The following is a 27,405-nucleotide window of genomic DNA, read 5'->3' on the forward strand; positions in this document are numbered from 1 at the left end:
GTGAATGTATAGGAACCTTTGAACCAAATGAGAGAGTAATTGTGGTAGGGGACATAAATGCTAAAGTAGGAGAAACATTTAGAGAGGGTGTGGTAGGTAAGTTTGGGGTGCCAGGTGTAAATGATAATGGGGGCCTTCGAACTTTTAATAGAAAGAGGTTTAGTTAAAGGTAATACATATCTTAAGTAAAAGATGACAAGTATACAAGATATGATATAGGGCGTACTGACAGTAGTTTGTTGGACAACGTATTGGTAGATAAAAGACTGTTGAGTAGCTCAATCGTTAGCGCACTCAGCTCACACAATTAGGTCCGGAGTTCGAATCTCCGATACTGCTGGAAAACTTTAGGACGTGTTTCCCTAAGACACCGCTGTCCCTGTTCACTCATCAGTATAAAATGGGTACCTGGGTATTAGTGGACTGGTGTGGGTGGCATCCTGGGAAAAAACTGACCTAATTTGCGGGAAATGCTCAGCATAACAATCGGGTTTCTATATAGTAGTATGTCATTGATGTCAGCTATGGTCTGTATACCTTGTACATGTACTTGTATACCTTGTACATATACTTCTAGAAATAAAGATACTATATTATTATTTTGTACCTGTTTATTGAGGAGCCACCGATATATCAGATCACTTTTTAGTTGTAGGTACAGTGAGATGAAAAGGTAGATAGGATACAAGGAAAATGGAAACAGCCGGTAAGAGAGAGGTGAAGGTTTATAAGCTAAAGGCAGTTAGGGTAAGATATGATTTAGAAAGACACGTAAGCAAACACTAACGTATTTATTAGAAAACGTTTCGGTCCTGGGACCTTGATCACTTCTAACATTAGAAGTGATCAAGGTCCCAGGACCGAAACGTTTTCTAATAAATATGTTATAGTGTTTGCTTACGTGTCTTTCTAAACCAACTTGTCGGTATTTATTACCAAGGTTTATACCAGGGTAAGATATAAACAACTATTGGAGGATAGATGGGCTAGTGAGAGTATAGGTAATGGGGTCGAAGATATATGGGGTAAGTCTAAGAATGTAGTGTTTGAGTGTTCAGTAGAAGTTTGTGGTTACAGGAAAGTGGGTGCGGGAGGGAAGAAGAGCAATTGGTGGAATGTAAACAGAGTAACAAAAGAAAAAAATTAGCATATGAAAGGTTTTTACAAAGCGGAAGTGATGCAAGAAGGGAGGAGTAAATTAAAAGAAAACGAGGTTAAGAGAGTAGTGAAGCAATGTAAAAAGAGTAAATGAGAGAGAGGGCGAGATGTTATCAACAAATTTTGTTGAAAATAAGAAAAAGTTTTAGAGTGAGATTAATAAGTTGAGGAAGCCTAGAGAACAAATGGATTTGTCAGTTAAAAATAGGAGAGGAGAGTTATTAAATGGAGAGTTAGAGGTATCGGGAAGATGGAGGGAATATTTTTAGTAATTGTTAAATGTGGATGAAGATAGGGAAGCTGTGATTTCGTGTATAGGGCAAGGAGGAATAACATCTTGTAGGAGTGAGGAAGAGCCAGTTGTGAGTGTGGGGGAAGTTCGTGAGGCAGTAGGTAAAATGAAAGGGGGTAAAGCAGCCGGGATTGATGGGATAAAGATAGAAATGTTAAAAGCAGGTGGGGATATAGTTTTGGAGTGGTTGGTGAAATTATTTAATAAATGTATGGAAGAGGGTAAGGTACCTAGGGATTGGCAGAGAGCATGCACAGTTCCTTTGTATAAAGGCAAAAGGGACAAAAGAGTGCAAAAATTATAGGGGGATAAGTCTGTTGAGTATACCTGGTAAAGTGTATGGTAGAGTTATTATTGAAAGAATTGAAAGGAAGGGTAGGATGGAAGATGAAAAAGGAAGTTTTAGGAAAGGTAGGGGGTGTATAGAACAAGTGTTTACAGTGAAACATAGGTGAATAGCATTTAGATAAGGGTAAAAAGTTTTTTTTTGTGTCATTTATGGATTTGCAAAAACATACGACATGGTGGATAGGGGGCAATGTGGCAGATGTTGCTAAAGACTGGATATCAGATTGGAGGGAGAGAGTATGGAGGAAGTGAATGTATTCAGATGTATGGGAGTGGACGTGTCAGCGGATGGGTCTATGAAAGATGAGGTGAATCATAGAATTGATGAGGGGAAAAGGGCGAGTGGTGCACTTAGGAGTCTGTGGAGACAAAGAACGTTACCCATGGAATCAAAGAAGGGAATGTATGAGAGTATAGTTTTACCAACGCTCTTATATGGGTGTGAAGCATGGATGGTGAATGTTGCAGCGAGGAGAAGGCTGGAGGCAGTGGAGATGTCATGTCTGAGGGCAATGTGTGGTGTGAATATAATGCAGAGAATTCGTAGTTTGGAGATAGGAGGATGTGCGGGATTAATAAAGGGTAGTTCGGACACGTGAACTGGAACAAAATAGAATGACTTCGAGAGTGTATAAATCTGTAGCGGAGGAAAGATGGGGGAAGAGGTCGGCCTAGGAACGGTTGGAAGGAGGGGGTAAAGGAAAGTTTTGTGTATGAGGGGATTGGAACTTCTGCATGCACGCACATGTTACATAGAAGCGAATGGAGACAAACTGTTTTTAGGACTTGACGTGCTGTTGGAGTGTGAGCAAGGTAATATTTATGAAGGGGTTCAGGGAAACCGGCAGGCCGGACTTGAGTCCTGGAGATGGAAAGTACAGTGTCTGCACTCTGAAGGACGGGTGTTAATGTTCCAGTTTTATAACTACAGTGTAACTGCGCCTCTGGGAAGACAGTGATGGAGTGAATGATGGTGAAAAATTTACTTGTTTTGAGCTATACTTCCTTGGTGCGAAACTGTGTTAATAAATAATAATATATATATATGTCGTGCTGAATAGGCAGAACTTGCGATCTTGGCTTAAATAGCAACGCTCATCTTGCCATATAGGACAAGTGAAAATTTGTGTATGCAATAATTTCGCCAAAATTATTCTGAATCTAACGAAAAAAATATATTTCACTGTGTTTGTTTAGTATTAAATTGTTGTAAACAAATCTAAAATATATTTAGTTGAGTTAGGCTAAAATAAATTGTTCTTGTTATAATAAAGGTCAGGTAAGTTTTCTAACATTCTTTTGGTGCAAAATTAAAAATTTTAACATTATTATTAATGAAAAAAATATATCTTTAAACGTATAAGAGAAAATTTTAGAAAGGACCTAATTATAAACGAGTTCTTGCTAATTGACCAGTTTTACATATTCGGCACGACATACATATTTTTACCAAACTGCGGCAGGCCATTATTCGACCCCACGACACATTGTCCCACCTCAAGAGAGACAATGTACGTGTCACCCTTTCCACTACACCTTCAATCCTACAAACATAAGCCTAGCGAATTAGACTCCACTCGTAGCAGTGGATGTTCAAGGATTAATTTCAGCCTCCTCCTGTTTGAACACCGCCACAAGTGCCACAAGTGTCCTCGTAACATGAAACAAGTCTAGTTCGCTAGACTTATAGTGTTTGTAGCATCGATGGCGTAGTGGATAGGGTGACACGTACGTTGTGTTGTCTTGTGGCGGGACTGTGTCGTAGTTTGGTGTGTGTATATATATATATATATATATATATATATATATATATATATATATATATATATATATATATATATATAAACAATAAATGTATATTAACATACATTTACTGTGTCTTCCTTTCCAGGTGAGCACCGGTGTGGCTCGGGTCAGGTCAAGTGCAACACAGGTCAGTGTCTGCCACAGAGCTTCTGGTGTGACCATATCATTGACTGTCCTGACAAGTCCGATGAGCTAAACTGTGGTGAGTGTTGCTGTGTCGAGTATTAGTGACCATTGCTGAGGTACTGGTGTTAAAGCATGTATGTATGGGTTCATTACCACATATTAAGGAGATCTTTGCATCACTTTAGAGCAGGAGAGTCGGGAGTGCGAGCCAGCAGGGTTTTTGTGCTCAACTGGTGGGCAGTGTATCCCACTTGATGAGAAATGTATCGTCTTCAGAGACCGACATCGAGGCTGTGCCGACGGCTCTCACCTGCTCGACTGCCGTAAGCATATTTTCAAGCCTGCAATGTATAGTACCTACCTACTTGACTGTTCTAAGTATATTATCAAGCCTGCAGTGTATAGTACCTACCTACTTGGCTGTTCTAAGTATATTCTCAAGCCTGCAGTGTATAGTACCTACCTACTTGACTGTTCTAAGTATATTCTACTTAGTACCTACCTACTGTTCTAAGTATATTATCAAGCCTGCAGTGTATAGTACCTACCTACTTGGCTGTTCTAAGTATATTCTCAAGCCTGCAGTGTATAGTACCTACCTACTTGACTGTTCCAAGTATATTCTCAAGCCTGCAGTGTATAATACCTACCTACTTGACTGTTCCAAGTATATTCTCAAGCCTGCATTGTATTGTACCTTCCTACTTGACTGCTAAGTATATTCTCAGGCCGGCAGTGTTCAGTGCTCACCTTCTCAACGTTCATACATATATACTACGGGTGGGGTTCAAACTCTAATCGTGTTATTGTGATTTCGTTAGTCATGATGGCGACTTTGAGAAAACTTTAGCTAGAGTTCGACACAGCTACGCTGGCGGGAGATTCATCTGTAAAAATTTGCACTTGTGGTCACACTGGTGGCCCATGCTAACCTCCCTATAGTGTATAGTTGGATGAATGTTATTGTAGCCAGCTGGCCCAGTGGTTAACGCATTGGCCTGGAGTTTTATGACTCACTCGCCATGGGTTCTAACCTCACCCGTACCTTGGTTTCTTTGTAATGAATATTAAATGTATTTTTCACTATTTATATAATTAAGAAGTGAAGCCAGCTTTCAGAGTATGTACAGAAAAACACTAACACACCGGCCATCCCCCACCGAGACAGGGTGACCCAAAAGAGAAGAAACACTTTCACCATGACTCACTCCGTCACTATCTTGCCAGAGGCTTGCCGATACTACAGTTCAAAACTGTAAATATCCCCTCAACTCTGAGTGCAGGCATATAAACCCGTCAACTACAAGTAGGTCATTAAGCTAGTAAATCATCTGTAAAATACCAATAACATTAATTTATTTACTAAAATACACAAATAATCTCTCGACACATACACTAACAGGAGTATGTCTCTCAGTGTATTTATACTGAAAGTAATTCCTATTTTCGGGTTGTGAATACGTTGTATACAACCTTAATGACCTCTCGTACTAACATACACGTGGAGTGGTGTATACCTCATAATTCTAACATATACATGGTGTGGTGTATATGTCAGACCAATATTTGGAACTTAAGTGTCTTATGTCTAGTGGGTTAGTTTAACTTCGATTTTCTATAAATATTGAGAAATGTGAAAAATATTTTACGTGATATGAAATAATGAATCATGTACCTGATACCAAGGGAATAAATTGCTGTGATAAGTCTCACAGCATTGCAGGTTGCAGCATCGGTAGCAGCATTGAAGGGATAGCAAGACACCAGAGCTTCACCAGGAGTAAATGACTAGTTCCTAAGAGAATTTCTATAGTTTTGAAGATTTTAAGAATAGTGTCACCAGGAATGAAAGCACTGTCAGTGAAACCCGAAATAGAGGTATCCACCGATATATGCCTTTGAAAAAAAAATGGATCTGACGAATTGGAAAGACACTGGAATATACCCTGTTTTGAACCCGGAGCTAGAGCCCAAGAGGTAGCCATAGCGGGACGAGCCATTGTGATATAAAATCTACTACTTAATGTCAGTGAAAACCGAATTATAGTATAGGTATACAAGGAGTGACCAGGAATATGAGAACACAGCAGATACTGATAATTCTTGTGAAACTGAGGTATATTTTTCACCATTTATAGTGATAGTGAAGTATATCATTCACTATTTCTAGTGATAGTGAGGTACATTATTAACCATTGCTAGTGATAGTGAGATAAATTATTCACTAATAGAGCAAAACCATCAGCATCGTACAAGGTCTAGCAGCTTATTATATGAACCAGACTTATATGAACCAGACTTTTATATGAACCAGACTTTTATATGAACCAGACTTTTTCTAAGGTGATACTACGAGAAAACATGGTGATGTGGAAGACGGAAGTGAAAGTGATTTTATTGATGTTGGTCGTGGTAAATACTGGACCAGGCACTGTAGTGCCATCACCTGCTTTGTTGCAAACACCATATGTGACACCACAACAAACTGACACCAAGAAGTGGCCCCTGACACCAGCTGCTGCACCAGAAATACCTTGTGTGATACCAACAAGGGACCCTGACACCAGCTGCTGTCCTACAAACACCGTGTGTGACGCCAACAAGGGACCCTGACACCAGCTGCTGTCCTACAAACACCGTGTGTGACGCCAACAAGGGGCCCTGACACCAGCTGCTGTCCTACAAACACCATGTGTGACGCCAACAAGGGGCCCTGACACCAGCTGCTGTCCTACAAACACCGTGTGTGACACCAAAAAGGGGATCTGACACCAGCTGCTGTCCTACAAACACCGTGTGTGACGCCAACAAGGGGCCCTGACACCAGCTGCTGTCCTACAAACACCGTGTGTGACACCAAAAAGGGGATCTGACACCAGCTGCTGCGTCATCAACAACACAAGTGGCTCCTCCAGATATGAAAAATACCTGCCAGCTGTGTGTGGAACTAACTAGAAAATACGTAATATTCCCCCAAAGTTTCTCATTCTGATAATTTCTTATGGTGCATGCCGGACCACAGCTGTTGCCAACGGTCGCGAAGACAGGCAGAGGGGCCGGCAAAGTTATCTCTGAATGGAATACCTCCATAGGAAACCGGAAGATGAATTAGACACGTGTGCAACTCTTGGGTATCTTTATTGAGGAAACGTTTCGCCACACAGTGGCTTCATCAGTCCGTACAAAGGAGAAACTATGTACTAAAGGAGAAACAATGTTGTCCTTGGACAACATCGTCAGGGAACACTGCCGCGCACCCAACACCATCAGAAGATTTAGAGCCATCTGTAAAAACAGCAACGGCATGAGCATGAAATTGGAAGTGATCAAGAAAAAGAGGGAGAAGCAGTCGCAGGTAAGAGAGCTTTGGTGCAGGGCAGTAGGGGAGAACAAACAAACTGTCAGAACCTTCCAAGGAGGAAGGGAAAAGGCAGACGCTAAATGAACATACAAGTGAGGAAAGTGGAGAGAAGACCGGAGTGAAGACGAAGAGAGAACGGTCGGAGTAAGCAGTGGCGTCGAACAAATAATGGGCTTTTACTAATGTCTGAGACAAATCTATATGTAGACGGAACACGAAGGTCATGAGAACAGACAAAGTAAAGAAGGCAATGAGCATCATGATGATCAGCTAAGGAAGATACATTCGCCTCAGCATAGAGACTTTCAACAGGGAATGAACGAAAGGCACCAAGGCATCAACGTAGCCCTTGATGAGAAGCTGTAGGAGAAGCTACAGAATAGACTTGGTCTCCATAATCCAGCTTGGACAAGACTAAGGCAGAACACAGAGGAAAGTTCGGCGATCTGCTCCCCATGAACGATGCGTGAGAATTTTGAAGAAATTCAGCCGACCATGGCAAGTTGCCTTCGAAGAAGAAATGAGGTTTCCATGTCAACCGGCTATCGAAGAGAAGTCCAAGAAACCTAACCATATCACATTCTGGAATATGTGAGCCATGTAAATACAATGGAATATCTGGGTAATGAAACGGGTTTTTGTACTAGAAAATTTAAAGCCATGAGAAGTGGTCCAATGGGAAACTCTGTCAATCACATCCTGAAGGGAGGCTGCTACCAGGAGACAGCCAGCACCTGCATAAGCTATAGCGAAGTCATACACAAAGTGACGACCAAATATGCGATGGAAGAATGGAAGACAGGTCATTTATAGCTAAGAGAAAAAGGGTAGTGCTAAGGACACAACCTTGTGGGACTCCCTCGGCTTGTACGAAGTCTGAGGAAAGCGAAGCGCCAACACTGACCCGAAATTGTTCGTCAGATAAGAAAGCAGCAAGGAAAGTTGGTAGATTACCACGGAGGCCTAAGGAGTGGGCTTGGGCTAAAATGTTATACCTCCAAGTGGTGTCATATGCATTCTCAAGATCAAAATATTGCCAGGACGGAGTGTTTGTTAGCAAAGACATTTCGCACATACGTATCTAAGTGAAGCAATGGGTCCAAAGTAGAGCAGCCCTTGCAAGAGCCATATTGGAGAGGGGAAAGACTATTCTGAGTCTCCAAGAACCATATCAGACGTCTATTCACCAATCGTTCCAACACCTTACAGACTACACTGGTCAGAGCAATGGGACGATAGTGAGAGGTACCAAGCCCCGAGGTGCCTAGTTTGTTAAACGGTAGGACAGAGTCAGATTTCCATTGTTGTGGGAGGACCCCTCGTGTCCGAATAAGATTAAAAAGACGCAAAAGGACTGTAAGGGCCGTATAATGCAGATGATGTAGTATACTGATATGAATATCATCAGGTCCAGTTGCCAACGGCTGGCAAGCGGAAATCGTGGACTCTAGCTCTAGGAGAGTGAACGATTACATTACATGGCTCCATTCTATTAGAGGAGAAATCCAAGGGCAATTGCTCATTGGTAGACAGAAGAAATGAGGGACAAAGGTGGAGCCCTTGGTAGACACACACCAGACAGTTCCTGATTTCCGTGGCAACTTTAACAGGTTCAGCAACACTAACACCAGCAACCAGCAAAACAGGAGCTCGGTCTGGAGTGTATTTGCCACACAACTTCTGTACCATCTTCCAAACCGCACACAGACGCAAAGACGAGGTAATGGTAGACACGTAGTCTTCCCAACAAGTGCGTTTAGCGCTGCGTAATGCGCCGGTTTCAAATATAAAAGGCGCTCTGAGGTCCGATTATATGGATGACAGCCCCATACAACACGTTTCAAACACACTACAAAGGCACATGCATGTCTGAGAATGCCTGCCTGAGGTTTGAGGAATAGAACATGATGCTACAGTCAAAACTAAGGTCAAAAACTGGTGTACCAGTTCATCAATAGAGGACAAAAGTGGGTTCTCACAACAAGGTAGTAAGATGAGAGTATAAGTCCCAATTTGCTCGTGCAAATTGCCAACGAGGGCTATGAGGCAGACGGGAATGCGTAGAAGTAAGAAGAATAGGAAAGTGATCACTCGTGTAAATCCGGGAGAAGAGACCAAGTGTAATCAAGTGCAATTGACAAAGAACAGATAGAAAGATCAATACAAGAGAGACAGACTGCAAGAATCAGTATGGGTAGGTGGACCCATATTTAAAACATTGAGAAGCGAGAAGTCTCTCCAACTGATCACCACGAGAGTCACAGTGGAACCCTCCCCACAGATGATGGTATGATAAGATAAGATTTCGTTCGGATTTTTAACCCCGGAGGGTTAGCCACCCAGGATAACCCAAGAAAGTCAGTGCGTCATCGAGGACTGTCTAACTTATTTCCATTGGGGTCCTTAATCTTGTCCCCCAGGATGCGACCCACACCAGTCGACTAACACCCAGGTACCTATTTGCTGCTAGGTGAACAGGACAATAGGTGTAAGGAAACGTATCGGAATTTCCACCCGCCGGGAATCGAACCCGGGCCCTCCGTGTGTGAAGCGGGAGTTTTAGCCACCAGACCACCGAGGGTTAAAAATCACCTAAGATGATGGGCGGCAGTAGAGATCAAAAATGCAATATCAGAGATACAGAATGCACGGGAGGAGGAAAGATATAGAAAGCAAACTGTATACCATCTGTGTAAATAAATACGAGCTGCAGTATAATGCAGCAAAAACTTGTTGATACAGTATACCAACGCACACAAGAAGTGCGGTCTCATTAAATAATTTATCAGGCAAGGGGTCAGGAGAATTTAACAGCACAAAAAAAAAAAGCATACCACGGGTGGGATGTGAACCCGCGGTCAGTGTCTCAAAACTCCAGACCGTCGCGTTAGCCACTGGACCAGCTAGCTTCGATAAGATTCGTCCAACTAGGTGTATTTCTACACCATAGGAAGGTTAGCATAGGCATCATTGTGTCCACAAATGCAAGTTTTTACAGACGAATCTTTCGCTAGCATGGCCGTGACGAACTCGAGCTAGAGTTCCCTCAAAATCGTCAACATGACTCACGAAATTGTAATGACACGATTGCAAACAAACCACATGTTAGGTTTGTTTGCAATCGTGTCATTACGATTTCGTGAGTCATGGTAACAGCACATAGCCTGAAACAGGATGGATAACAGCTGAACGAAGTTTGGGCTCTTGTAACCCGACACATATTGAGGAAAACTGGAAAAGCAACACTTGGAGTTCTGTAGATGAATGGTTCAGAGAACCGACATGTTGATAAATTAGACACATGAGCAACTCTTGGGAATCTTTATTGAGGAAACGTTTCGCCACACAGTGGCTTCATCAGTCCATACGTAGGAGAAACTTGAAGAACAGGAGGAGAATGAGGTAATCAGTCCCTCAACCTTGAGTCGATGTGTTCAGTCCATCAATCTTGAATAGAATACTATTCTATTCAAGATTGATGGACTGAACACATCGACTCAAGGTTGAGGGACTGAACACACCGACTCAAGGTTGAGGGACTGATTACCTCATTCTCCTCCTGTTCTTCAAGTTTCTCCTACGTATGGACTGATGAAGCCACTGTGTGGCGAAACGTTTCCTCAATAAAGATTCCCAAGAGTTGCTCATGTGTCTAATTTATCAACTTGGAGTTCTGCCCGATTACCTCTGAGGCCCCGAATATTCCAGTGTAAATAAGACATTATTTACAAAGACAGGTATGCCAACAATAAGAAGCGATAAAATCTATGGGCTATAAGGGTCAGTGAAGTCAACGTGTGGGGGCAACGGTAAGCCTGTAAACAAGGAGGAATCAGAATGCTGTGAAGGAAAAGATTGCGGCGAGAATCATGAAAAAGAAGGGGTAGAAGGAGGTGCATCAGTGTCCATCAAGGGTTTAGTCTCTGCAATATAGTTGCAGTGGTGACGTGTACTTAGCTCTGTGAAGACCTGTTTGTGTGCTCTGTGAATCTGAACCAAGATGCCCTCTCTTGAGCAATTTTACCAGCAGCTGAGAGAAGAGCTCAGGGTTGCTAAGCAGGCGATACGGCGATTAACGGAAGAGAACAAGAGGATTCAAAGTAATCCTCCTGTTGTGAGTCCCCAGGTTAAGAGGTGAGCTTGGTCAGTGGCTGGGCAACATGGAACCAAGCTGAGGATCAAGAAGACTGTTGGAGAGGCAGAAACAACGAGGACCCAGAAGACTACTGTGGAAACTTCCAACCCATTTTCGGTGCTACCTGACGAATGCGGGTGTTCTACTGGGAATGTCACAACGAGCACCAAGGAAACATTGGCTGACGTGAGTGAGACATCTCTAGAAACTCCAACGAAAACCATCGAGAACGTCTTGAATTCCACAAGTGAAGGTGTAGTGCTACCTAACGAGTGAGAGACGACTACTGGGAACATCACGAAGGACGTCGCCAAGGAAGGTAAAAACATTGTTGTTGTTGTTGGGGATAGCCAGATTAGGTACATGGATAGGGCATTCTGCTTGAAGGATAGGAGTAGGAGGCAGAGAGTGTTTTCCTGGGGCTGGGATGAAGGATATTGTTAGCCGTCTGGATGACATCATGAGAGGTAATGGGAGCAATCCTATTATCTGTCTCAGTGCTGGAGGCAACGATGTTGGCAGACATAGGAGTGAGGACCTGATTAGCAGGTATAGGCCCGCAATAGAGATAATTAGGAGGAAGGGTGGGAACCCTGTCATATGTGGTATTTTGCCAAGAGGAGGAGTTGGAAATGAATGGTTGTCCAGAGCAATTGGTGTCAATTGCTGGCTGGACAAATACTGTAAGGAAAATGCGGCAACATTCATTGACAACTGGGACCTCTTCTATGGCAGAAATGACATGTATGCCAGGGATGGGGTTCACTTATCTAGGTGTGGGAGCACTGGCCAATGCAGTGGAGGGAGCTGTTAGGTCTTTAAACTAGGAATAGTTAGTGGTATGGGTTTTGGCGGGAAAACTGAAGTCGCAGGGTAGTAACACGAGTACTAGGAGAATTAGTAATAGGCACAATGAGATGGATATTGAAAAGCCAGTGGCACTAATTGACAAGGACAGTAATAGGTTTAGTGGAATAATAGAAAGGAGCAGGAAGGGTAAAGAGAAATCAGGGTCCTTAAATATATATTACACAAATACTCGTAGTGCTAGGAACAAGATGGACGAGTTGAGACTAGTTGCTAGTGCAGGTAACACTGATGTATTTGCCTTAAATGAGACGTGGTTTAATATGAAAAATCGAGACATGCCTGCGGAGTGTCACATTCAGGGTTTTAAATTGTTCCAAGTAGATAGAAGTATCGGGAAGGGGGGTGGGGTGGCACTGTATGTCCGAGATCGCTTGAACTTTTGCATAAAAACGGGTATTAAGTCTGAAGTAACACATACAGAGTCTGTTTGGATAGAATTTTCAGGGGGGCATGAAAAATTGATTTTAGGTGTGATATACCGTCCCCCAAACTTAGATAGGGACCAAGGGAGACTACTATGAGAGGAAATTGTTAGGGCCACAAGGCACGATAATGTATTAATTCTAGGAGACTAACTTTAGTCATATTGATTGGAATTTCTTGACCGGGAAATTAGAATCATACGACTTCTTAGAAGTAGTTCAGGATTGCTTTTGAAGCAGTTTGTGACAGAACCTACAAGGGGTAATAACCTGCTTGACTTAGTTCTGGCAAACAATGAATCCCTTGTTAATAATTTAGAAATTTCAGAGGAACTCGGTGCTAGCGACCACAAATCAATTACATTTAGCATTGAATGGAAGTATGATAGTAGCGATAACTCAGTAACAGTCCCAGATTTTCGCTTAGCAGATTACGATGGGCTTAGAGAACACTTATCTGTTGACTGGGGTAACGAAGAGAGCTATCAATATGACAGTTTTCTGAACAGTATACATGCTGCTCAGAGAACGTTTATCCCGTATAAAGAAATTAGATCAAATAGAAATGACCCAAAATGGGTGAATAATAGGCTGAAATATCTACTAGGGCATAAGAAAGGAATTTAAGATAAGATTTCGTTCGGATTTTTAACCCCGGAGGGTTAGCCACCCAGGATAACCCAAGAAAGTCAGTGCGTCATCGAGGACTGGAACTTATTTCCATTGGGGTCCTTAATCTTGTCCCCCAGGATGCGACCCACACCAGTCAACTAACACCCAGGTACCTATTTGCTGCTAGGTGAACAGGACAATAGGTGTAAGGAAACGTGTAGGAATTTCCATCCGCCGGGAATCGAACCCGGGCCCTCCGTGTGTGAAGCGGGAGTTTTAGCCACCAGACCACCGGGCGTATCAAAAGAGGCGAGGGTCATCTTATGAATCAGTATATTGACATTAAGAGGGACATTAAAAAGGGGATAAGAAAAGCTAAAAGGGACTATGAAATTAAAGTTGCTAGGGATTCTAAAACTAACCCAAAAAGTTTTTTCCAGGTCTATAGAACAAAAGTCAGAGATAAGATAGGTCCCCTTAAAAATAACTATGGGCATCTTACTGACAAAGAGAATGAAATGTGCTCGATTTTAAATAATTATTTTCTCTCGGTTTTTACACAGGAAGACACTAATAATATTCCGGTAATTAATTTTTATAGTGGATCAGAAGATAAATTATGTAACATCACAGTCACTAGTGAAATGGTTGTGAAGCAGATAGACCGACTGAAGCAAAATAAGTCACCGGGTCCTGATGAGGTTTTCTCAAGGGTTCTAAAGGAATGCAAAATGGAAGTCTGTGAACCATTACCTAATATTTTTAATTTATCTCTTCAAACAGGTGTAGTGTCTGATACGTGGAAGATGGCTAATGTAATTCCTATTTTTAAAACAGGGGACAAGTCGTTATCGTCAAATTACCGCCCAATAAGCCTGACCTCAATTGTAGGCAAATTACTAGAGTCAATTATAGCTCTGATTATAAGAAGCCATCTCTATAAGTATAGCTTGATTAATGATACTCAGCATGGATTCACAAGAGGCCGGTCTTGTCTAACTAATTTATTAACTTTCTTCAGTAAAGCTTTTGAGGCTGTTGACCACGATAAAGAATTTGATATTATTTACTTAGATTTTAGTAAGGCATTTGATAGAGTTCCGCACCAAAGACTGTTGAAGAAAGTAGCAGCTCATGGCATTGGGGGAAGAGTGCTCTCGTGGATCGAGTCATGGCTCACAGACATTAAGCAGAGAGTGTCCATAAATGGGGTTAAATCCGAGTGGGGATCAGTAACAAGTGGCGTTCCACAGGGTCCGTTGTTGTTTATAATATATATCAATGATCTTGATGAAGGAATTACTAGTGATATGAGCAAATTCGCCGATGACACGAAGATAGGTAGGATAATTGATTCAAACGTAGATGTTAGGGAACTTCAGGAGGATTTAGACAAACTCTATTCTTGGTCAGAAAAGTGGCAGATGCAGTTCAATGTAGATAAATGCAAGGTTCTGAAGCTCGGGAGTGTCCATAACCCTAGCACTTATAAGTTAAATAATGTAGAACTTAGCCATACAGATTGCGAAAAGGACTTGGGGGTTATGGTAAGCAGCAACCTTAAACCAAGACAGCAATGCCTAAGCGTACGTAATAAGGCAAATAGATTACTGGGATTTATATCAAGAAGTGTAAGCAACAGAAGTCCAGAGGTCATACTGCAGCTTTATACATCATTAGTAAGGCCTCACCTAGATTATGCAGCTCAATTCTGGTCTCCATATTACAGAATGGATATAAATTCGTTAGAAAACATTCAGCGTAGGATGACTAAATTAATACATAGCATTAGAAATCTTCCTTATGAAGAAAGATTGAAGACTCATAAGTTACATTCACTTGTTAGACGAAGAATGAGGGGAGACCTGATCGAAGTGTATAAGTGGAAGATAGGTATTAATAAAGGGGATATTAATAAGGTCTTGAGGATGTCTCTCCAAGAGAGAACCCGCAGTAATGGATTTAAATTAGATAAGTTTAGATTTAGAAAGGACATAGGAAAGTATTGGTTTGGAAATAGGGTAGTTTATGAGTGGAACAGTCTACCTAGTTGGGTTATTGAGGCTAGGACTTTGGGTAGTTTCAAATTTAGGTTGGATAAGTACATGAGTGGGAGGGGTTGGATTTGAGTGGGACTTGCACATCAGAGGTTATTTCTTGGGTAGCATTGAAAATTGGGTTGGTCAAATGCTTGTTAGTGGGATGAATTGTAAAGGACCTGCCTAGTATGGGCCAACAGGCCTGCTGCAGTGTTCCTCCTTTCTTATGTTCTTCTTATGTTCTTATAAGAGTGAGCAGTCCAACAGAATATGGCTAACGGAAACTGGAACCTGACAATACTAACCATACCCGCGGTCAACGAGTCTCAAAACTCCAGACCGTCGCGTTAGGTCTGGAGTTTTGAGACTCTTTGACCGCGGGTTCAACCCCGGCCGGGGTATGGTTTGTTTGCAATCGTGTCATTACGATTTCGTGAGTCATGCTGACAATACTCACAGAATGGAACAGGGCGCCTCTCCACGAGATACCTGTCATTACGACGAGTGTGGCTGATGCGAAGACATGAGAGAGTCTTCTCCCAACCTCGACACTGATGACAAGAAGACTGCCAGAAACCTATACTCGGTTTAATAGAATGTATTTTATAATGTAGCAGATCAGACCAATGGAAATGGTATAAAAATACCGACAATATGGAAACAAACACACATGCAGTTTAATGTGATCCTTTATTGACAACGTTTCGCCCACACAGTGGGCTTTTTCAAGTCACACACGGATCTACCTGGGGTGGAAGGTACGGGAGTATTTATAGTCATGTTCAGAATGTTGAGGTCAGGTGGAGAATACTGCATCTGATGATCTACCGGGTGGGGTTATAGAGTCTTGGGTAGCTTGGCAGGGGTATTGGACAAGTTGTGAGTAGACCTTCTGCAGTGTTCTATGTTCTTATGTGGGATAGTGATGAAGAAGTTTCTTGGCGAGTGGTTCAGCTATGTTACAGAAGCCGTTGTTCTGGTTGAAATTGTTGGTTATAGAGATAAGCGATGATTCCAGGATTCTTCGGTATTATCTCTATAACCAACAATTTCAACCAGAACAATGGCTTCTATAACATAGCTGAACCACTCGCCAAGAAACTTCTTCATCGCTATCCCACATAAGAACATAGAACACTGCAGAAGGTCTACTCACAACTTGTCCAATACCCCTGCCAAGCTACCCAAGACTCTATAACCCCACCCAGTGGATCATCAGATGCAGCATTCTCCACCTGACCTCAACATTCTGAACCTGACTATAAATACTCCCGTACCTGGGTTAAGCCCTGGCTCTATTTCTACGACTAGGAACATTCCTCTCCAGCACTATTCTTCGTCTGTCCCGTCGTCCCCGCTCATCCCATTTGGGATCTTACCTGAACTTTCGTTCGTTCGTTCGTTCGTTCACCCCAGGTAGATCTGTTTGTGTCTTGAAAAAGCCCACTGTGTGGGCGAAACGTTGTCAACAAAGAATCACATTAAACTGCATATGTGTTTATGTTTCCACAGATCAGACCAATGTTGTTGCCAACGGGTGCGAAGGTGGGAAGCAATTACACCAAAACAGTCTGTAAATGGAACACCTCTATATGAAACTGGGAGGTCATGTAATGATTGCACAGCAGTGTTTGGCTGTTCATTCCCCTGTACATCAACATGACCAGAGACCCAACAAAAAACAATATCTTTGTGCTTGCTAGAGATACGGTGTAACCAAAGTTGGATACGAAAAACCAGGGGATGAGATGTATCAAATTTTCTTATAGCCTGTACAGCACTGAGTCTGAAACTACCACAGATGGTGACAGGCAAAGATGCAATACGGATGAGTGCTACGAGAATGGTATACAATTCAGCCATAAAAATGCTAGCCAAGGATAATAAATGCCATTGCACGATGTTGTCCGGAAACACTGCCGCGAATCCACTGCCGTCGGAAGACTTGGAACCATCGGTGTACACTGCGATGGCACCACGAGATTGAGATCGGAAGTAGTTAAGAAAAAGAGTAACAAGCCACCTGAGGCAGTTGGGCTTTTGTACATGGCGGTAGGAAAGAACAGACACGATCCATCAGAACTTCCCAAGGGGGTAGATACTACATGAACATAGAAAGGTGGTACCTGAAGGGAAGACGAGTGAATGTAGGTGAAGAGAAAAGGGACAGAGTAAACAGGAGCGACTAACAAATAAAGAACGTCTACTAACATCAGTGACTATCCTATACATGGAAGGATTGCAGAGGTCATGAGAGCAAACATAATAGCGAAGGCAACAAGCATCACAGCGATCAGTCTATAATGGAATATTCGCCTCTGCACGGAGGCTCTCAACCGGTGAAGAGCGAAAAGCACCTAAACAAACAATCCCTGGTGATGGATGGGATTGAGACTAGAGAGAGTTGAAGGAGAGGCTGCTAAATATATCTGGTAGCCATAATCGAGTTTTGATAAAATTGGGACTGAGTGTAGTCGAAGGAGAGTTCAACGATGAGCAAGGGTTTTAAGAAGGTTCAGCCGGCTATAACAAGTTGCCTTCAGAGAGGTAATGTGAGGTTTCCAGGATAACCTACGGTCAAACAGAAGGCTGAGAAACCTGACTAACACGTTCTGGGATACACGACCATATAGGTACAATGGATGATCAGAGATGACAGAACGTCTAGTGAAAGTAATCTGGCGACTTATAATGCTAGAAAATTTAAACCCACGAGTGGTGGCCCAATTAGAAACACGGTTGACCACATGCTGAGGAGAAACTGCAATGAGGCGACAGTCAGCGCCTGCACAAGCTATAGCTAAGTCATCAACAGTGATGACCAAATATTGGATGGAAGAACAGAGGCCAGACCATTTATAGCAAGGAGAAAAAATGTTGTGCTCAGAACACACCCCTGGGGGACACCTTCAGCTTGGACAAAGTCCGGGAAAGCATATTATTAACCCGAACACGGATATTGTCTTTCAGTTAAGAAGTTCTTAAAGAAAAATGGTTGACTGCCTCAGAGGCCTAAGGAGTGGGCCTAGGCCAAGATGTTATACCTCCAAGTCATGTCATATGCCTTCTCCAGGCCAAAAGATGGCGATAACCGAGTGGTTAAATAACAAAAAGGCACAATACCGTGACTGGAACGATACACAAATAACCCTCACATAAAAGAGAGAAGCTTACGACGACGTTTCGGTCCGACTTGGACCATTGGCAAAGTCACACTGTGTAATGAACCGAGTGGTTATTGAGAAAGGCATTATGAATATATGTATCCAAGCATAGTAAGGATACCGGCAACCCGAGAAACGAGCTGGGTCAGGAGAGTATTTACCGCTCAGTTTCCATACTTTTTTCCCCAGACTGCTCTCACAGAGGAAGCCGAAGTAACAGTAGAAAGAATCCTGCCAGCAAGTGCATTTAGCGTCATGGATAACACAGCAAGTGACCGCTCGCTTCTGCTTAAAATCAAGGAGTCTCTCTGTGGTTCTATTGTACAGGAACTTGCCCCACGCAGCACGCTTCAAACACACTGCCCGAGCACAAGCAGATCACCACCAATACATGCACTTCTGAGAACGCCTGCCCGAGGTTTGGGGTAGAGAATGTGAAACTGTGGTTAAAACTGAGGTCGAGAAGAGGTGTAAAAGCTCAATGGAGGACGAAGAAGGATCCTCACTAAAAGCAGTTAGATACGAGTAAAGGTCCCAATTCGCTCGGTCAAATTGGCAGAGTTGACTACGAGGTGAATACGAAGGAGAAGTAAGGACGATTGGAAAATGATCGCTGTCAGTCAAGTCCAGGAGGACAGACCAGGTGAAGTCTAGTACAGTTTATGAAGAACAGACCAAGAGAGTATGAGTACGAGGATCAAAATGGGTGGGAGTACCCGTATATAAAACATGGAGGGGGAGGAAAGCGAGAAAAGCCTCCAACTGAATTCGGTGAGAGTCATAGTGAGCCCCAACCGAGGAAATGGTGGGCGTTAAAATCGCCAAGTAACAGAAGTGGCAGCGGTAAGGAAGAAATCAGAAGTACAACATCTGGGATAGATAAATGGGGTTAAATGTCCATAAATGGGGTTAAATGTCCATAAATGGGGTTAAATTGGTCCATAAATGGGGTTAAATCCGAGTGGGGATCAGTAACAAGTGGCGTTCCACAGGGATCAGTCTTGGGCCCGTTGTTGTTTATAATATATATCAATGATCTTGATGAAGGAATTACTAGTGATATGAGCAAATTCGCCGATGACACGAAGATAGGTAGGATAATTGATTCAAACGTAGATGTTAGGGAACTTCAGGAGGATTTAGACAAACTCTACTCTTGGTCAGAAAAGTGGCAGATGCAGTTCAATGTAGATAAATGCAAGGTTCTGAAGCTCGGGAGTGTCCATAACCCTAGCACTTATAAGTTAAATAATATAGAACTTAGCCATACAGATTGCGAAAAGGACTTGGGGGTTATGGTGAGCAGCAACCTTAAACCAAGACAGCAATGCCTAAGCGTACGTAATAAGGCAAATAGATTACTGGGATTTATATCAAGAAGTGTAAGCAACAGAAGTCCAGAGGTCATACTGCAGCTTTATACATCATTAGTAAGGCCTCACCTAGATTATGCAGCTCAATTCTGGTCTCCATATTACAGAATGGACATAAATTCGTTAGAAAACATTCAGCGTAGGATGACTAAATTAATACATAGCATTAGAAATCTTCCTTATGAAGAAAGATTGAAGACTCTTAAGTTACATTCACTTGTTAGACGAAGAATGAGGGGAGACCTGATCGAAGTGTATAAGTGGAAGATAGGTATTAATAAAGGGGATATTAACAAGGTCTTGAGGATATCTCTCCAAGAGAGAACCCGCAGTAATGGATTTAAATTAGATAAGTTTAGATTTAGAAAGGACATAGGAAAGTATTGGTTTGGAAATAGGGTAGTTGATGAGTGGAACAGTCTACCTAGTTGGGTTATTGAGGCTAGGACTTTGGGTAGTTTCAAATTTAGGTTGGATAAGTACACGAGTGGGAGGGGTTGGATTTGAGTGGGACTTGCACATCAGAGCTTATTTCTTGGGTAGCATTGAAAATTGGGTTGGTCAAATGTTTGTTAGTGGGATGAATTGTAAAGGACCTGCCTAGTATGGGCCAACAGGCCTCCTGCAGTGTTCCTCCTTTATGTTCTTATGTTAGATAATGCCCGAGAAAGAGAGATACAAAGAACAGAATTATTTAAGTGGATACGGGCTGCAGGGTAATGCAGGGAAGTATGAACAAAGATCTGATGGTATGGAATACTGGTGCATATAAGAAGTGCACTTTCATTAAAGGTTCCACAGGGAAAAGAATCCAATGAATACAATGAATCACAGACTAAGATGGGATGGGTAACAGGAGCATAATTTGGGTTCTTGTAAACAAACTCAAACAGGGGAAAACTGGGAGAGAAACGCCTGAAGCTCAACCCGGTTATGTCTGGGGCCTCGGATATTCCACTGTAAATAAGCCATGATTTGTAAGGAGGAGGATACAGGAAATATGAAGTAATAGGTATCTATGGACTAGAAGGGTTAGTCAAGTCCACACATGGAGGCAGCAGAAAATGTTCAAGCAGGGAAGGATTGGGACGCTGTGAAGAAAGGTGTGCAGATGGAGAAGAGTGAAGAGGAGGAGCAGGAGGGGGATCAGTGTCCATCAATGGTTAAGTTTCCTCAATATATTCGGAGACAGCTTCAAGTTTTTTAAGAGGACAAGGACGTTTTTTGTGGGACGATATTAGAGATGGAAGGAGGAGGGTGAGTAAAGATTGGGGCGATGATGGATTTTACCAAAGTAGAGGAGGACGAAAGGGTAGAGGAAACGTGAGCAGCAGCTTGGTAGGGGACAAGAGAGAAAGAAACTTGGTGGGGGGGACAGGGGAGGAAGGTACGGTACGAGGATGAATCTCCACACTCGTAACAGAGCCAGTTAGTAGTGAAGAACCGGGTACAGAGGCTGGAAAGGAAAAATGTGCAGGTAGAAGGGAAGGAGGGGTTAAAGGAGATTTTAACAATGGCAATTTATTGGACTTTGAAGAAGTAGAGGGGCGACGGTGAAGAGGTGTTGTACGAGGTCTTGTAGACACAAAATTGTGAATGAGAAGAGTAAGAGGTGAGAACAGAATGAGGTGTCGAGGTAGGGACCTCAGAGTCCAGGACAGCAAAAGAATTAGAGACAGGGGTGAATGACCACAGAGGGAGCTGCAGAACATGGAACCCAAGAGGTGGGGGGTAGTTTAGAAACTCGAGAATAAGAAATATGGGGAAGTTTCCTCTGGAGGCATAGATGAGACTGCCATAGCATATGGGAAGCCTTCCGCTTCTTTGAGAACTGATTTCTCGCTCATTTAATTAATGGTTGAAGGCCCTTGATCTGTATTCCCTGGAAAGCAGATGAGAGATATACATGATAATATACATTTGATAAATCCTAGAGGAAACAGTATCAAACCTGCACACGAAAATCACTCGCTATGAAAGAGGGAAGCCACAAGTACACGGAGACAACACAGTAAGTGTCAAAGGGCCCAAGATTGTTCCCAGCATACAAAAGGGAGAATACCAATAGACCCCTGGCTGTCTTCAAGAAGGCAGTGCACAGGCACCTAGAGTCAGTACCGGACTAACCCGGCTGTGGTTTGTACGTCAGTTTGTGTGTGGCCAGCAGTAACAGCCTGTCTGATCAAACCCTGATCCATCATGAGGCCTGGTCTCAGACCGGGCCACGGGGGCGTTGATCCCCGAAACCCTCCCCAGGCAAATGCCAGGTAAACAGCGAGAGTAAGATGGGTGAGCCTCATGACAGTTAAACATACTGGTATGGTCGTCGGCACCACAGACTGGGCATTCAGCCATGGACCTACAATATTTCGCTGGATGACCAAAATGCCAGCAATTTCTACACTGTTGTGGTGTAGGGATCACCTTTCGAACTTGTAAACGGTGTCCTGCAATATAAACTGAGAACGGAAGCTCACGGCAGTCAAAAGTTAAGCGACTAACATTTCAAGGGTAGTCTTATGGGCAGGGAGGACGTAAGTGTTTATTTTGAGGATTGGGAGGTATTGGAGTTCAACCTGTTCCAGAATGTCAGCACCACATGTCTGGAAATTCTGTTGGAGAATAGTATGAGGTAGAATGACAGTACCACTACAAGAATTAAGAGTGATTTTTTTCAATAGTTACAGAAAGAGCATCTATGACTCACGAAATCGTAATGACGTGATGGCATCGTGGTTGTAAGGAGAGAAAGATCAGCTTGACTAGCATTCTGGACCATGACGATGCATGTACCGCCTCTTGAGAGCATGAAAGAATGCATCTCTACCAACATGGCTTTGCCAATACTATGATCCGAAAGTTAGTCAGGAGAAATCTGTTGCAGAGCAAAAAGCTTGGTCCACTCTTCATTTTGAAACAGCTTGTAAGGGGAAGAAGTGTCGTGCCGGTCTTTTCTGGGCAGAATGAGAAGGAAGCAAATAATTATCATCAGGTAATGGTCTTGGGTTTTCAGGTCTGGGACTAGAGTTGGTCCGACGTGGAACGGGTGGGTGATTCGAAAATCACTGCACCATAGAGGATGAAGCTGGAAGCGTGGTCAAAGAAGTGCAGAGATCAGATGTGTCAAAGAAGTCAGGCAGAAACCCCGGTATCTGGAGCGAGTGATGAAACAGCACCAGCAGGAGGTACCGGGGCATTAGAAATGTTCGGCGAGTGGTCAAATAATGAAGCAGGGTTGGAACAAGATGCGGTAGCAGAAAGGGGCCTGGGGGAGCCGTTTCATGGATTTGGGACTCCATGGTTATGTCACTTGTGTTTTTTTAGAAAAAAAGGAAACAAAAATGGATAAAAAAGGGGGGTGGACATGGAGGGATAGCTCCAAGGAGGAATGAAAGGGCTGTGAATCCTCCATGACCAAGAGGACCCCAGCATCACAAGTAGTGCAGATGCAGCATGAAACCCATGCCATACCCTACCCTTCATGCCAGTAAACCAGTAATCTGGGATAGCAACCTCACATCTATTGAGCCACTTCGGTGGACAAAAGAGGGCGGCCAGATACCCACCACAAAACACATCTCCTTCGGTCACCACCCTCTATAATCTGAAAGACAGCTTCTAGATACACCCATCGCCCAAAAGCCACCCAGGAGACCATAGTGGGAGAGGGACATCCTCAGGTTACCCAGATTCCATGGCAAACTACATCACCACCAAGGACCTCAGTGGAATGGGATGGACCACGGTACCCTTCCCCCTACTGAGAACTAGAGTGCCTGTGGGAAGAATCCCAAAGGATGAAAGCAGGAAGGGGATAGGGGAGGGATGGAGAGAGGAGGAAAGGTAAATGGTGGGATGGGGAGTATGGGATAGGGAAGTGGGGATTGGGAGGATGGGATAGGGAAGAGGGGATTGGGAGGATGGGATAGGGAAGAGGGGATTGGGAGGATGCGATAGGGAAGAGGGGATTGGGAGGATGGGAAAGGGAAGAGGGGATTTGGAGGATGGGATAGGGAAGAGGGGAATAATTAGGTTTGCTCTGAGGAAAGTTCTATAGGTGTAATTCCTCAGACCAAGAGCCTCTTCACCGTGCCAAGGACCCTCATCCCTTGAAGAGGGACAAACGTGAGCAAAAAGTACATATAGGGAGCATATTATTGTTACTATAATCAAAGAACGCACCAAACCAGCAAGGGTCATACAGTGCTGCAGTGTAGAAAATAGTGCTGGGGCTATAAACAGCTAGGTGGAAAGAGAATCAGAGGCTCGGGGAGAAAAGGGATGGAAGGGACGCTAAGGGCTGTGTGTCAAAGTCCGCATAGAAAAGCAGTTGCTGACAAAGAGTCAAAAGATGATCGTAAGTCAAACGGCAGGACCGTGTGCAAGAAGATACAGTAAGAGTGGTAGGGTGGTGGCATTGTTAGAGGCAAATCCTGCGAGCTCGTTGGTAAACCGGGCAATCTACAAGAAAGTGAAGAACCGAAAGAGGGACCCGACAAACCTCACAGAGGAATAGGGTGTCATTCCATGTGATACCCATGGGTAAGGTATGGCCAATGCAGTGACAAGAGAGTACAGTCTCCCGAGAATGGCAACGATGGTAAGATGGCCACAAACCTAAAAGCGGGTTAATAGAGTACAATTTGTTATGGTGCATCTCCGACCACCGTTGCTGCCAATGGCTGCAAAGATGGGCAGAGATGACTGAAAAATAATCTTTAAATGAAATACCCCTATAAGAAACCGGAAGATCATGCACCCCTGACTGCAGTAGCATCCGCTTGTTCATTTCCTTGCACATCAACATGTCCAGGGGCCCAACAGTGCAACCCTAGTTGAATACGGACTAATGGATGAGGGGAATCAAATTGTTTAATGGCTTGTAAAGCACTGAGGGACTCAAATGATCACAAACATCGAAGGAGATACGTATGTAACATGGAGAAGTGCTGTGGATGGCATACAACTCTGCAGTAAAAATACTGGCCGAGTTTAACAAATGATCCCAGACAACATCGTGAGGGAACACCGCCATGAACCCAACACCTTCAGAAGATTTAGAACCATCTGTATGAACAGCAATGGCATGAGCATGCGACTGCAAGTGATCAAGAAAAAGAGCGAGAAGCAGTCGTAGGTAGGAGAGCTTTGGCGCACAGCAGTAGAGGAGAATAGACAAACCTTTAGAACCTCCCAAGTGGGAAGGGAAAAGACGGATGCTAAATGAACATACAAAGAGGTAACTGGAAAGAGCCAGAGTGAGTGAAGACAAAGACAAAACGGTCAGAGAAAGCAGGGTTTCGAGAAATATTGGGCTTTTACTAACGTCTGAGACCAATCTATATGCAGACGGATCACGAAAGTCATGAGCGCGGACAAAGTAATGAAGGCAATGAGCATCACGACGATCGGCTAAGGAAGGAACATTCGCCTCAGTATAGAGGCTTTGACCAGGTAAAGAACGAAAGGCACCAAGTCATAAATGTAAACCTTGATGATTAAGGGGATTGAGCTTAGAAAGAATTGTAGAAGCTGCAGAATAGACCTGGTCACCATAATCCATCTTGGACAAGACTAGGGTGGATGCAAACGAAGGAGAGTTCGACGATCTGCTCCCTATGAACGATGCGCAAGGAGATTAAGGAGATTCAGCCGACCATGGCAAGCTGCCTTCGAAGAGGAAAAGTGACGTATCCATGTCACCGGCGATCGAAGAGAAGACCAAGAATCTTTATTATCACATTCTTTAATATGTGAGCTGTGTATATGCAATAGAACATCTGGGATAAGAGGAAATCTAGTGAAGGTAATGAAATGGGTTTACATACTATAAAATTTAATGCCATGAGAAATGGCCCAATGGGGAACTGTCAATTGCATCGTAAAGGGAGGTTGCTACCAGGAGACAGTCAGCACGTGTGTAACCTATACCCAAGTAATCCATAAAGTGATGACCAAATATGCGATGGAAGAATGAAAGGTACATCATTTATAGCTTAGAGAAAAATAATAGTGCTAAGGACACAACCTTGTGGTACTCCCTCAGGTTAAAGTTTGAGGAAAGCGAGGAGCCAAGACGGACACGAAAATGTCTTCCAGACAAGAAAGCAACAAGGAAGGGTTGTAGATTACCTCGGAGGCCTAAGGAGTGGGCTTGGATAAAATGTTATACCTCTAAGTGGTGTCATATGTTTCAAGATCAAAAAAGACTGCTAGGACGGAGTGTTTGTTAGATACGTATGTGCAAAATGACTGCTAAGTGGAACAAGGGGTCCAAAGAAACTGTAGGACAATGGCAGATTTCCATTGTTGAGGGAGAACCCCTTGCGTCCAAATAAGATTGAAAAGACGCAAGAGGACTGTAAGGGCAGTAGAATACAGATGTAGCACACTGATATGAATATCAGGTCCAGCTGCCGATGACTGGCAAGAGAAAAGCATGGACTCTAGCTCTAGGATAGTGAAAAGTACATTATATGGCTCCGTTCCATTAGAAGAGAAATCCAAGGGCAATTGCTCCTTGGTAGACTTAGACTCGAGAAATGAGGGGCAGAGGTGAAGCCCTTGGAAGACACGAAGATGATAGTTCCCGACTTCTGTGGCAACTTTAAGAGGTTCCAGAACACTAACACCAGCAACCCGCAGAGCAAGAGCTGGATCCAGAGTACTTGCCACACAACTTCCATACCTTCCAAACCACACACAGGGGAAGTCGAGGTAATTGTAAACAGTCTTGCCAACAAGTGCGTTCACCATCGCATATGACACGGCGAGCATCATATGCGACCACCAAGGCACGCATGTCTGAGAATCCCTCCCTGAGATTTGAGGAATAGAACATCATGATGCAGTCAAAACTGAGGTCGAAAACTGGTGCATCGGTTCATCAACAGAGGACGAAGAATGGTCCTCACAAAAAGCAGTAAGATTAGAGTACAAGTCCCAGTGTGCTTGTCCAAATTGACGAGGGCTGTGAGGTGGTAGGGAATACGTAGAAGAAAGAATAGGAAAGTGATCACTGTCGTGCAAATCCGGGAAAACAAACCAAGTGTAAAAAAGTGTGATTGACGAAAAGCAGATAGAAAGATCAATGCAAGAGAGATTGAGTTCGAGAATCAAAATGGGTGGGAACACCCGTATTTAAAGCATGAAGAGGATGAGAAGCGAGAAGAGTCTCCAACTGATCACCACGAGAATCCCAGTGGGACCCTCCCCAAAGATAATGGTGTTAAAATCACCTAACAAGATGGGAGGCGGTAGACAAGAGATCAAGAAATCAATGTCAGATGCAGAATGCACGGGAAAAGGGGAGACAGCAAACTGTATACCATCTGTGCAAATAAATACAGACTGCAGTATAATGCAGCAGAGAACGAACAAAGACCTGTTGATACAGCATACCAACACACAAGTGCACTCATTAAATGATTCATCAGGAAAGAACAGAAGAATGCAACAACACAGCCCAAAATGGGACGAATAACAGATGAGCGAATTTTGGGCTCTTGTACCCCAACACATACTGGGGAAAACTGGGAGAGCAACACCTGGAGCTCTCCCTAATTACCCCTGAGGCCACGAATATTCCATTGTGAATAAGACATTATGAAGACAGGTATGTCAACAAGCGATAAAATCCATGGGCTATTAGTGTCAGTGACGTCAATGTGTGGAGGCAACGATAACCGTAAGCAAGGAG

At 43.3% G+C, this 27,405-nt stretch overlaps 1 protein-coding gene across 1 annotated transcript in view; it reads left to right on the forward strand.

Moving 5' to 3' along the window:
• LOC128701788 (G-protein coupled receptor GRL101-like) overlaps nucleotides 1-27,405 on the forward strand; it is a 692,032-nt gene that overhangs the window by 252,735 nt on the left and 411,892 nt on the right. Inside the window, exons 10-11 of the mRNA XM_070105094.1 lie at nucleotides 3,690-3,806; nucleotides 3,916-4,053. Coding sequence (XP_069961195.1) covers nucleotides 3,690-3,806; nucleotides 3,916-4,053 — 255 coding nt within the window. The remainder of the gene's footprint in view (nucleotides 1-3,689; nucleotides 3,807-3,915; nucleotides 4,054-27,405) is intronic.

This window comes from Cherax quadricarinatus, chromosome 96, assembly GCF_038502225.1.
Source record: "Cherax quadricarinatus isolate ZL_2023a chromosome 96, ASM3850222v1, whole genome shotgun sequence".
NCBI classification, from domain to species: Eukaryota; Metazoa; Arthropoda; class Malacostraca; order Decapoda; family Parastacidae; genus Cherax; species Cherax quadricarinatus.